Below are 12,049 nucleotides of genomic sequence, written 5' to 3'. Positions count from 1 at the left end.
TAATGAAGGTTTCAATGATAATTAGACAGTCGTTGTAACTAAATTACCTTAGTATAATGCTTTTGTCGAGTGCAAAATAATGATGTTACCCATTCAATCAAGTAGTAGAATGTTAGACCATAATATGATCTTGGGCTAAAGTTAGTTCATAACTTAACATACAATATGACTTAATTAAACAATTAAGCTATCATTAAGGGTTAATTAATAATTGCACTTTTGATTGGAGGGCTAAATGCAAAATGTTAGATCCTAAGTTAGTTAACAATATAAATAAAAGGGGGGCAGCCTTGAACTCAAGTTTTAATCACAATCATTAACTCTAGTTTAGTAACTGTCCCCTAAAAACCCTTCTCAAAATCCAATCCGGAGGACGCTAAGCTGATCTAAATGCCGATTCATGCCGCTGGGGATCTCCCTCGACTATGATCAAGCCAACTACAACAACTAAAGGGGTGGCTTAGCCTAATTCAAGTTAATCTCTCTTAATTCTATATTAATTAGCGCTCCTATTCATGTGATTAGTGAAGTTCTTGGTCCTAAGTTTAGATTACTTCCTAACATTCAGGTAATGCACTACACACACGGAAAGTTCAAGAGTCAAGAGAGAATGACAAAAGATTATGACAATTTATTCAGGTGCACTGCCCCCTGCAGCGATCGGACTACATACACTGGAAATTAACGAGTTTACCATTGAAAAATACGGTGGTAAACGAGTGACGAATCGAATCATTTGTTACAGGTTTTTTTTTTCTGGTGGGCGTGTGTGTGCTCCCCCACGGGCGCACGCACGAGTTAGAGGGAATTGAACGAACGAATGTAATACGCGCGCAGGCAGCCTGGCTCGACAGACGGACGACACCCTTAATCAGAGCACCTTTGGCCTCCTTCCTTTCCCCTTTCATTGCGCCGCCGTCGTGGTCGTAGTCATGCCTTCAGCTGCAACCCGTCACCTGCTCCACTGCAGTACACAGTACAAAAGATGCCGCTAGGTTAGTTGGATGAGATCTCGCGGTTAGTTGTTTGTGCCTACCATGTCAACTTGGCGCCGAAAAATGATGCCAACTTGGCATCGTGCGCGCGTGAAGTTGCACTGGTGCTGGCAGTGAGCTATGGATCTAGGAGCTGCAACATTTTGTCATCAAGGCTTCAATGTTGCTACCTTTGGGAGGAGGGGCCACGACAGTGGGCTTGGAGATGATGGCAGGGACGGCGGCGGTGGAGATCGGCGGGAAGAAGTGGGCGGCGGGGACGCCCAGCCCCTGCGAGCTGTGGTACTGGTATTGGTAGAACGGGTACACCGGCATCATGCCGTTGGGCGCCACCATGCCGCCCTGTGCCGCCGCCGGGTACGTGAAGTGTCCCTGCAGGTAGGACCCGGCCGTGCCTGCGGCCGCGGCTTGGCCTAGCTTCTGCTCCCAAATAACAACACAAAAACGCACAGAGATTAGCTCATTGATCCAAGCCTACGAGTTGATCTGGCAGTAACATTATTAATTAGTAAAAGAGATGGTTGAAAGAAACGAGAGAGATCAGATTATTTACCGCGTTGTAGCTCAGGTCAGCGACGTAGTTTGGAGAGTACCTGAACAGAACGCGTTGGCGTTGCACAAAACCACACATCGATCAGTACCGGTATCACGTAGCCTAGTTGCAATAAACAGGACCAAGAAGCGACAGATCTATGGCGTTGTTAACTACGGTGCTCCTTTGTTTCAACACATGGCCAGTAGCATTACATTTCCCTTTCTTTTCTGCTGCCGTGCAGGCCGCCACGTGGGCACGTGCGAGCACGACGAGGCAGCTGGCTGGCGCGCGCGGTCCGGTCCAGGTCCAGGTCCAGCCTGTGCGCGGCTGTGCCTGTGCGCCCCCGCCTGTCGCGTACTCGCGTGCTCCCAAGCCTCTGACATGCAGGTGTGCCCACGCGACCGGTCCCCGCGCCACCCTCTGACGTGCGGGCCCCGCCTGCCCCTGGGCAGAGGCGCGAGCCGTGCGGTGCCCACCAGCTAGCGCGCGGCCGGACACGAAAACCTCGTAGCCCCGCACGCACAGAGAATTCGCGGTGCTCGTGGCGCGCGCACGACGGATCGTAATTCCGTGGCGCAAATTTTCGCTTGAAACGTTGGAATTGTAGGAGCGTGCGCGTACGTACCCGTAGGTGGTGGCCGCGGGGTAGAAGGGGAGCACGCCGTGGTAATGCTGTTGCGCGCCGTGGGCGTAGTGCGCGGCGGGCGGCGTCGTCGTCGTCGAGGGGTGGTAATACCATGGCACCGGCGACACGCCTCTGGACCCCATCGCGATGGCTGCGAGTTCATTCCCGCGAAGCGCGCGCGCGCCAAAAACATGTGATCGCTTGTCAGTACGCACGTTAACAGCAGTGACTAACTAAACATGTGAGCCTACCTGGCGCGGGCTGGTGAGGGGAGGGGAGAGCGGGCGCGTGCGGCGCCGGGGTGGCCGGAGGCGAGGGGCGGAGGAGGTGCGGCGGCTGGGGCCGCGGCTTGGCCCCGAGGGAGGCGAGGTTGCAGTTGGCGCGGCGGCCGTTGATGACGGGGGTGGCGTCCTCGCACGCCTTCTTGGCTGCGTCCGCCTCCGTGAACGTCACCTGTCCCATGGATGCATGCAAATTGCGGACGAGCGCGTCAGAAGAATGCCATGCCATGCGATGCGTGCGTTGCGAGCAAACTAAACCAGGGAGGGAAGGGAGAGGGACTGACGAAGCCGTAGCCCTTGGAGCGGCCGGTGAGCTTGTCGGAGATGATGACAGCCTCGAGGATGTCGCCGTAGCGCTCGAAGTGCTCGCGGAGGGTGTCCTTGTGCGTCTCCCACGCCAGCCCGCCCACGAACACCTTCGTCAGCGTCGTGTCCCCGAACGCTGCCGCCACTGGCTGCGGCTGCTGCCCCATCATCGTCATTGCCGGCCGGCTGCGCGCTGCCTTCTTCGTGCCGAGCTCAACGGCGAGATGTGCGCGAGAGTGGAATTGCAGGGCGAGAGCGACTGGTGAAAGGAGGCGAGGAGGGGTTGGCGTTTTATATAGGCCGGAGTTTATAATTCGGGGGAGGGAGGGAGAGTGGTGGTTGGGCGGGCGGATAACGGAAACAGAAGCGCTACTCCTAGTCTGTCGCCTGGTCCTCTAGCCTGGCAACAATTGCCTCTGCCTCTAGCGCCCTGTAGGGAGAGGAGAGGGGGAGATTCCCATCTCTCTTCACCTCCCCTCTCATGCAGCTCTGCATCCGTAACAGAAAAGATCTCCATGTCTTTTTCTCACTCCAAGCATAACTAAACACACCACTGCCGTGGGCCATGGTTAATCCAGCAGCCAGATGGGGTTTTAACCGGCGTGCATTGATAAATTCTACACGGTGGATACTCTCGGGTGTGATCAGAAATTATTCATTCATTCACAGCCGGACGGCCCGGAGACGAGCAGATGGGCGAGTGGGCAGCCAAAACGGATCGAGGTGGAGGAGCTTTACCACACAACGTGCTGGCGTTGCTCTTGCAGATTTGCCTTCACCACACAACGTGCTGACGCCTTCCCTTTCCTTGGCTAGCTATCATCTCGCTCTGCATCATCCCCTGGCGTGATTAACAATTGCACTAATCTAGCAACCCTTCTGATGAAAAGGAATCCTTTCCATTTCCTTTCCTTGTAGTATTATACTGCCAGTACAGCACATGGGGATACAGTTGTACATGGGTATTTTTATTTTTAAGAGGAAAAAAGTGCACTTATGACGCGCTACTCCCGAAAGGCATCTACAGTAGATCATGCCACGCGATGCACTGATGGCGCAGGGTAGGATCACACATTTCCTGGCAAGAAAACATGAGACTGACAGACCCGGCCAAATGTAGGAGTATATATAATGGACAAAGTGTCTCTGTTCAGAAATAAGTATAGATATTTTTTATTCGATTTTTAAAATTTTATTTTGATTAAGGTTTTTTTATAAAATATATCATTTATATCTATAAAACATATATAGCGTAAAATCATTTTGAACTATGAACTTAATTGTATAATTTTTATACGCTATATATTCTTATAAATTGATTAAATGTTAATCAAAGTATATAAAATTTAATTTTTCTAAAAATAAATACACCAACTATTTCTGCTAAGAGGGAGTATAACTCAGCAGGTACGGTCAGGGCCGTTATACACGCACTTGTACGTACGGGCAACAACCAATGTATGCGCGCGGACGCACTCCTTATGTTTCAACCAAGAACAGAACTGCTGGCTTTTACTCCGTGATCCAATAATCGTCATCCTTAAACAGACCCCGGCATCTCGCATCATCGATCGCGTGGCGTGGCAACTGGCAAGGCACGGGGCGGGGCAAAAGTAGATCGAGTATTCCCGGTGACGCCAACACCGGGCGGGGCTACGACGTACGCCCAGATGCACGGCGGTCCCCAATCGCACGTGAGACGGGGGCCCAAAACGGCTCGCGTGACCGTGTCCTCCATTGGCCGATCGGTCGATGGATCCGTCGCTGCCAACTGCGCGCGTGCCGTGCCGCCCGCCGATCGATCGGGCGGGCTCCCCTTTTCTCGTGAAACATCATCGTCCCGGGGGGGCTCGCACCGGCGACGCGCGTGTATATGACCTGGATCGATCCATCGATCGGTGTCGCTCCTTTTCTCTGCCATGCACCACTCCAGTCGCCGTCGTTGTTTCTTTCCTTGGACTGTGCCTCTTTTGGCAACGCGCATGTACGTACGTGCAGAAGGCACATGGACACGGCGTACGGACGAAGCAGTCGGCATACAGGGGAAGCTCGCAAATGCATGAGTTGAAGCCTGACGAGATGCCTTACGTGAGCACGCAGATAGCTGCAGGCCATGACTCTTGAGTGTATGTATTCTAGTTCGGTCGAGATATGTATCTGGGTAACGGAAGCACTAGAAATACAAAGACGGTACGGTGTCAGCACGGTTACACGAGTCGCTTACGCCGAAGATGAGCTAGCAGATGCATCTTGAGCTAAGCCATTTTTCCTTTTCTTTTTTGATGTTTTGAAGCAAAACTATTTTTCTTTTACATCATATTTTCTCTCTCCAAAACTCAAGGCAAACTCAAAGAAAAAAAAGGAGTTCATCTCCAGGTAATCGTGAGATCAAGAACCGACAATCTGTCAAGGGATCATGCAGATATGCCATTTCTCCAAATGGAATCTCGAATTTCTCAAACTAATGTGGTGCTAGCATATATGCGGAAAAAATGTCACCGACTGACCACTGCTGTTACAGAGAAAAGAGTTACATCGTACTGTCAGAAAGATACGATGATGCAATCTTGGACGGAACGGGATGTACGTACGTACGTACATTGATTCAGATTGATGCAATGCATGTGGTTTGTGGCTGTCTCAAACATTATTTTTTGCGTGCAGCGCCACTGAGTTCTGACTAGTGAATGCTTCGGCAACATGATCTCTAACGTGCGCGCTGTAGCTGTTGGAGACCAGTGTTCATGCATGTGAAATCTTTTTGCTACCACATGATGCCTCTGCTCCACACAAGAAGCTTTTCAACCATTTAACCAGCATATTCTGATCGAGCAGGAGCAGGCCGGCAATATCAGCAACCAAAAACAACGCAAATTTGAAACTAGCCAGCCTCCAAAAGTAGCAAGTCCGCCTGGTTAGTTTTTAGTTAACCATGTCTGCCTCACTGCCTGCACGCAAAACGTCCGGTGGGGCCCCGACATCAGCGCAGCAGTAGCAACACCATGCTTGAAATACTGTACCGGTGCGGACCCGGAGAGCATGAGCAGAGCTGCAGAGAGCCAGACGCTTCTAATATGACCATGACCAGATCCGGAAGCCCAGATGTGATGTGACTATCCTCTCCTCGCTCCGATCCCCACGGCGCCCGGTGCCGCCGCAGCACACGCCGATGGACGGAACGGAACGGACGGACGGATCGTGGCGATGGGTACGTGATGATGGGCGGGATTGCGGGGATCCGCCCGTCCGCGCGCGCACCGCAAGTGTCCGGGGGCGGGCACATGCTCCTCCCCCGCTTGCGAGAATCTCTGCCCCCCTCCGCAGGCCACCCACTGCTGCCCTGCGTGCCCGCAACGTGGACAACTGGAACTCCTGTCTACATGCCTGGATCGATGTCCCCTTCCTTCCTGTCTCCGCATTACAGCGCTGGACTGCACTAAGAGAAGAGATCTATCGATCGAGGTTTGACTGGACCGGGGGTCGGAGGAGACTCGCGAGCAAGCTAGGGACAAGGCTGGGCTGGGAGCTAGCTGTAAGACCTGAGCCATGAGCTGGCAGGAAAAGGGCAAAGGGAGAGAGAATAACCCACCAGATGGGGTTTCAGACTTCAGAAAAGGTGTGAGAGAGGGAAGGAAGAGATGGCTTTGTTTAGAACGTTTTTAGATTACAAGACAGGCAGCTGATGGCCCATGCGTGTTTTTATCGAGGGCACGCAGTGACTTTTGCGCCCTTCGATTTGCACGGTCGTCTCTCTCGGCTGAGTAATTAACTGCTAAGCTTCTGAAATCTGAAAAGGCTGCACTGTATATATGCATGCAAATATTTTCTGATGTATTCTGGAAGGGAGCTGTGTAGCTCCAAAGTGAACTGGTAATTTCCGAGCCTCGCAAACTTCTCACTGGCGGGTACACTGCCTAATTTAGCCACGTACCTATATTCTAGCCAGTACGTAGTTTCTACTGAGAGTTTATAAAGGGTGCACTTGCATGTAAGAACAGCGAAGCTTGATGAGGAAGAGGGATGGCTGGATCATGGACGCAAATGTGTTAAGTGTTTATTCGGTAAAGCTCTAGCTCGAAGAAGATATATATTTTTTTAGTTTAAATAATTTTTAGAGTTAAAGCTCACTTACACCGAATCAGAAATGGCTAAATGGGCGATCCGATCCGACACGGTACGGGCTCATTGAGGCATGGCCCGTCCACGGTATGGTAGGTTCGATGATTTTTTTTGCCCGTCAGCTCGTGGAAAATTAAAAAAATCACAAAAACTTGCTTTCACTCGGAATCGAACACCCGACCTTCTATTTGAGAGTCAAAAATACTATCATTGCACCACATATCCTATATGGTATTAAATCTAAACAAATTATATAAAATACTAAAAAATATAAACAGTTAAACGGACCGTACCGTGCCGTGCCGCGACTCTGGCCTAAGTAGTCGTGCCATGCCGGCCCGGCCCGTTAGCCATCGTGCCGTGCCGTGCCTAAGCCGGGCCAAAATGGTCGTGCCTCGTGCCGACCCATTTGGCTCGGCCCACTTAGCCATCTTTACACCAAATATGTTTGTGTGAGATATTCTATTTATATTTTACACTAAAAACATATTCTTAAATAATTTTATTTTAATCAACAAACTTTAAATCAAAGGTGTAGTCCGAAGCTAGAGCAGTGATAATCATACCTAAATACATGATCCTATGGTCGCCAATGCTCTGTCTTGCTTTAGTTCTTTCAGTTTTTATAATCTAAAATTAAAATAAATAAATAATTTTTTTATCATAGTTTTTTATAATTCAATTGAAAGCAAGAAGCTGATTTCACTCTCTCTTTTTTTATAGATAGTGAATGTCTATTTTACTGAACTATCCATCAAAAAAATTTAGAATTCACAATCTAAAAGTCTTTTACAATTCAATTCTTTACGATCTATAACCTATATGTTATTTTTTATAATCCTTAATTGAAATAAACAGACACTTACAAACCACCTCCGCGTGACGTACAAACTTCAAATTAGAGTGGAGCCGAGAGCTAAGCCTTAATGAACATATCTAAGTACAATAAACCCACCACCCAGATGGTGCACTGCGTGCACATGTGTGAGCAAGCTGGCCAGCAGCCATAATGGACAGGAAGGAGATCTGCAACTTATCATCCATCTGATTGGACCATCTGCCCATCTGTCTCAGCTTCTCTCCCAGCTTCTCATACTTTCATCTGCTCTTGTCTGCATCATAGCGATCGAGTCATGCATGCCGCTACGTTGGATACGAACATACAAATGGGCGTCGTTTCGAGGCCTCCCGCCTGTGTTATTTTCTCTAACTATATTCCATTCCTTTCCTTTCCTTCTTATTCTTATTTTCTTTATTTTTTTAATCTTCAACAGTTTCTCTTTAAAAGAATTCATATAGAAAAGGAGAGAGAGTCCTGTTATAGAGGGAATGATCTTAATAATTCCTTCGTGACAAGAATCTTGAAGAAAAATCGTTGGAGCACTGAAAGAAACAAAAATTCCTTCACGAATGAATTCTTGTCCACGAAAGGACTCCCTTTGGAGATGATCTTAGTACCCCTGCCGCGTTTGCCCAGTGCATGTACTGATATGCAGTGTGCGGGTGCAATGCTGCACACTGCATATCAGTACACATGCAAACGTGTGGCATGCAAGTGGATTTTTTTTCTCAAAAATTGACACTCTGGAAATCCATCCGGTGTAGTCTCCGGTGAGTTCATTTCGGCCATCAGAATATTCGATGTATGTTAAGACGCAGTTTAGGGTTCCAACCGAATTAAACTCGCTGGAAGGACCGGTGTTCAGAAATCTGTTCTCGCCGGAACATTCGGTGTTCAAACCAAATCCGAGTCGGTTTAGATTCAAAGATTTGCTCAGATTTCTTTCGTATTTTTAGCCGAACAGGACGTGTTTAGGGTTAGAATAGAGTCCTACTTTGATTTCCTATGACCAAGAACACATCTCCCTTATAAATAGTTGAGGGTGGCGGTCGATTGAAAAAAACAACTCAGTCAATCACAACTATTGCTACTTTTCGTTCTACTTTACTTTTATGCACTTTATGGTAGTTTTAAGTAGTTCTTTGCTACTACTTTGAAACCCCATGGTAGTTCTTTGTTGATTTTCTCGTAAATTGTTTGGGCGTAGATTCCCAAACTTGCCGGTCGAAATTCTTTGCTTGTTTGCTTGTAAACAAGTCACGTGTCGCTGTGAAAATCGATAGTTATCTAGGACGGATCTATGTGTTACGTGGGATTGCCAAATTCCTCACCCTACATAAATTGGCGACTCCGCTGGAGAACGACGATTCTCCCTCAATACCTTCACCTAGGGTTTCGATGTCTACTTCATGACCAAGCTACTACTGCACCATGTCTAAAGAGGAGGGAGCTGAAATCAACATGGATAATATCATATCGCCGACGCTTGAGGAGCTTCCCGAGGAGGATCGCCAAGCTATTAAAGCCAAAAGTAGGAGGTGGAGAAGATGATGCTTGCTTGCTATCAGAAAACAAGACAAAGCGTCATCAAGAAGAGCAATCCTATGTCGATCGTGCACGCCAAGCTTGAGGTAAAGACTAATGTAAGTGATTCCACTCATGATTTACAAGAACACATTGCACATATAGTTGATCAATTTGTTGGTACTGCTATGTTTAATAATTTTAAAATATTGGTGAAAAGTCTAGATCATGTGCTATCTAATTGTGTTAGGACTTTGGTAATTGAATTGCAAGATGAAAAAGTAAAAACATCCACAATTGCATGATGCTAGCACCTCTAATTCCAATGGTAATAACCAATTTCAGAAAGTACATTTAGGTTCATCAGCAGAATTTATAACACCTTTGCCTACACAACAAAATATGCCGATGAAACAAACCCATAAACGAGCCAATTTGGGTTCGGCCAACATGGTGACACCTACATTTAATACATTAAGTACTAATGTAACACCCTGGTTTTTATAATTCTTTAAAATTTTCTTAGAATTTAATTAGGGTTTAACTAAATAAAAAAGGTTAAAACCTATTTTTAAAAATAAATTTAATTTTGCCAAAGGTTATACCTTGGTTGTATACATTTATGCTGAATAGGTGCATTAAGGTTTTATTATGTAAAAAAAATTGAAAACCTCGAGGCGTGCTGTTTGAATTTTGGAAAAAAAAAAGTTTGAAAATGTCTCATAAAAAGAAAATCTCTTTTCTTTTCTAGGCCAAATTTCTTTTTCTTTTCTTCCTTTTCCTGTCGGCCCACTCTTCTTTCTTCTCCCAGACTGAGCCCACTCTCCTCTCTCCATCTCTTGGCCTCCCCTCCCGCCTGGGTCACATGCTGGCCTAGCCGCTCCTCCCCGCCTCCCTCTGTTGGCGCCTGACCGATCCCCACCTCCCTTCTTCCTCTGATGCGCGGGTCGTGCGTCGTCTTACTCCTCGCGCCTAAGCTAGACTCTGTGTCACCTGTTCCGGATACGAACGCCGCCGCTCTCGCGAGCCCGTATCCTAACAACCCCCAAGCCTATCTGATTCCCTCGTGTTCTCCCCGCCTTTATAAGCCCGCACGCCCCCTTCTTTTGATCTATTTTGTCAAACCCTAGCCCCCTGCCACCTATCTCCATTGCCGATCTCGCTGAGCTCGCGTCGTCACTGCTCCGGAGTTGCTCTGCCCTCACCGACCGGCTCGTAGACCCCTCCTTGTCACCCATCGGTCGTCGAAAGAGCTTCTCCGTCTCTCGTCGAGTTGCACTGCCGTTGAGTCCTGTGGACGCGCTCGTGTGAGCCTCGGTAAGGACCCCTTCCCTCTCAAACGGGAAAGCCTTAGCCTCCGTGATGTTTTCCGTCGCTCGCTGTCGACCATAGCCTGCCTTGGCGTCGCACTGGTAAAAATTAGGTGAAGCATCGCCGTGCTAAGACCTCTGCCACAGCTGTTCCCCTTCCACCGTTGTCGGCGCCAATTGCCTCTCCTCTCTCATCCACTGTCTAATCTAAAAGCCACGGTCCAGATTAGATCTAGAATACCTCTTTGTCCACCCAATCACATGATGACACGTGGTTGCATAAGCTCAGTCAGCACTTGTGACACCTCAGCCCGCCATGTCAACAACCACCTCAGCCTAAGAGCCAACGTATCAAGCCACGTCAGCAGAGCCTTTACCCAGTTAATTCTAATTGTTTTTAATTCGGCAAAATTGGCAATTTTTCACTTTATCCCCTAAATTTCTCGATATTTACCAAAACCCTATCTTTTTATAGTTTAGTCCCTAAACTTTTTTTATTTACAAATAGGTTCCTCTATTTTTATAAAAAGGCCCCTATCCTCTCTGTTTTATTCAAAACAAGTCCTTTTCTTTTACAGATTTAACCCTAAACTTATTTTTAGCATAACTTTCTCATTTTAGCTCCGATTAAGATGATTTTTGTGCTCTTGTGTTCGTAGCAGCATGTACTATCTTTTAGTACTTTTTTCATGGATGTTAGCTATTGTTTGGTATACTGTTTCTAGTTAGTTTTATTATGTGCTTTTTTTTGGTGTGTTTTGAGAGCAAACGAGGAGTAGTTCGAGAATCTCCATGACCAAGTCTTTGAAGAGTCTGAGCAGCAAGTTGGAAGAGGCAAATGCCCTTAGACATTATGATCCTCGTTTTTTTAAATATGTTTTTTATTCCAAATATGCATGCTATTAATTCTGAATCTTATTTACATATAGTACCATATTTCATATACATGAAACCTTAGATCTTGAGCAAAGATATGCTAGTGATGATGGTTACAGTTATATTGTTGGTTTGGCAATTGCTCAAGTGACCTAAATATGGACCGGTTCATGGAGCGATAACCCAAGAAGTATCATACCAACCACAAGACCTGGTATGTGGCATGCTTAACCTATTAATTAGTTGATTCGAGTGTTGTGCATGCCAAAACATAATAGTGGATGTGTGGGGATGGATAAGGCCAGAACTATTTGGTTAGTGGTATGGGATGTGTAGTGGAAGGAAAGAGTGAAATCTTGCTGGAGCTACAAGGTGCAAAAGGGGACTTCTGGGTGGCATGAAAACCACTTTGACAGTGGTAAGTGGGCATGCACATACTGGATGAAACTTTGTAACGGCCTTGTAATGATTTTTCGGACAACACACTATGGGTGTGTGTTAAGTGTTTCATGGAAACATCAATAAGGAAAAAATGACTCGTGGAGAAAGCTAGATAACCTCTACAGAGTGTACAATCTGATATATCAGTCGTGCTCACGGTCATAAGAGACTTGGATCCTTACATGATTAGTTGGTT

The 12,049-nt window shown here is 47.2% G+C and overlaps 1 protein-coding gene across 1 annotated transcript; it reads right to left on the bottom strand.

The window, feature by feature from the left end:
- Window positions 1-594: 594 nt before the first annotated feature.
- On the bottom strand, window positions 595-3,046 carry LOC133916349 (probable RNA-binding protein ARP1). The gene is made up of 6 exons (XM_062359985.1): window positions 2,721-3,046; window positions 2,407-2,608; window positions 2,156-2,306; window positions 1,549-1,588; window positions 1,166-1,415; window positions 595-964 (listed from the first exon to the last, which is right to left on the bottom strand). The coding sequence occupies exons 1-6, from the start codon at window positions 2,916-2,918 to the stop codon at window positions 939-941; spliced, it is 867 nt and encodes a 288-aa protein (XP_062215969.1). The 5' UTR covers window positions 2,919-3,046; the 3' UTR covers window positions 595-938.
- Between the last annotated feature and the right edge of the window lie 9,003 nt (window positions 3,047-12,049).

Source organism: Phragmites australis, chromosome 4 (assembly GCF_958298935.1).
Source record: "Phragmites australis chromosome 4, lpPhrAust1.1, whole genome shotgun sequence".
NCBI classification, from domain to species: Eukaryota; Viridiplantae; Streptophyta; class Magnoliopsida; order Poales; family Poaceae; genus Phragmites; species Phragmites australis.
Note: the sequence above shows the minus strand (reverse complement) of the source record. Positions and strands in the feature narration are given on the sequence as shown.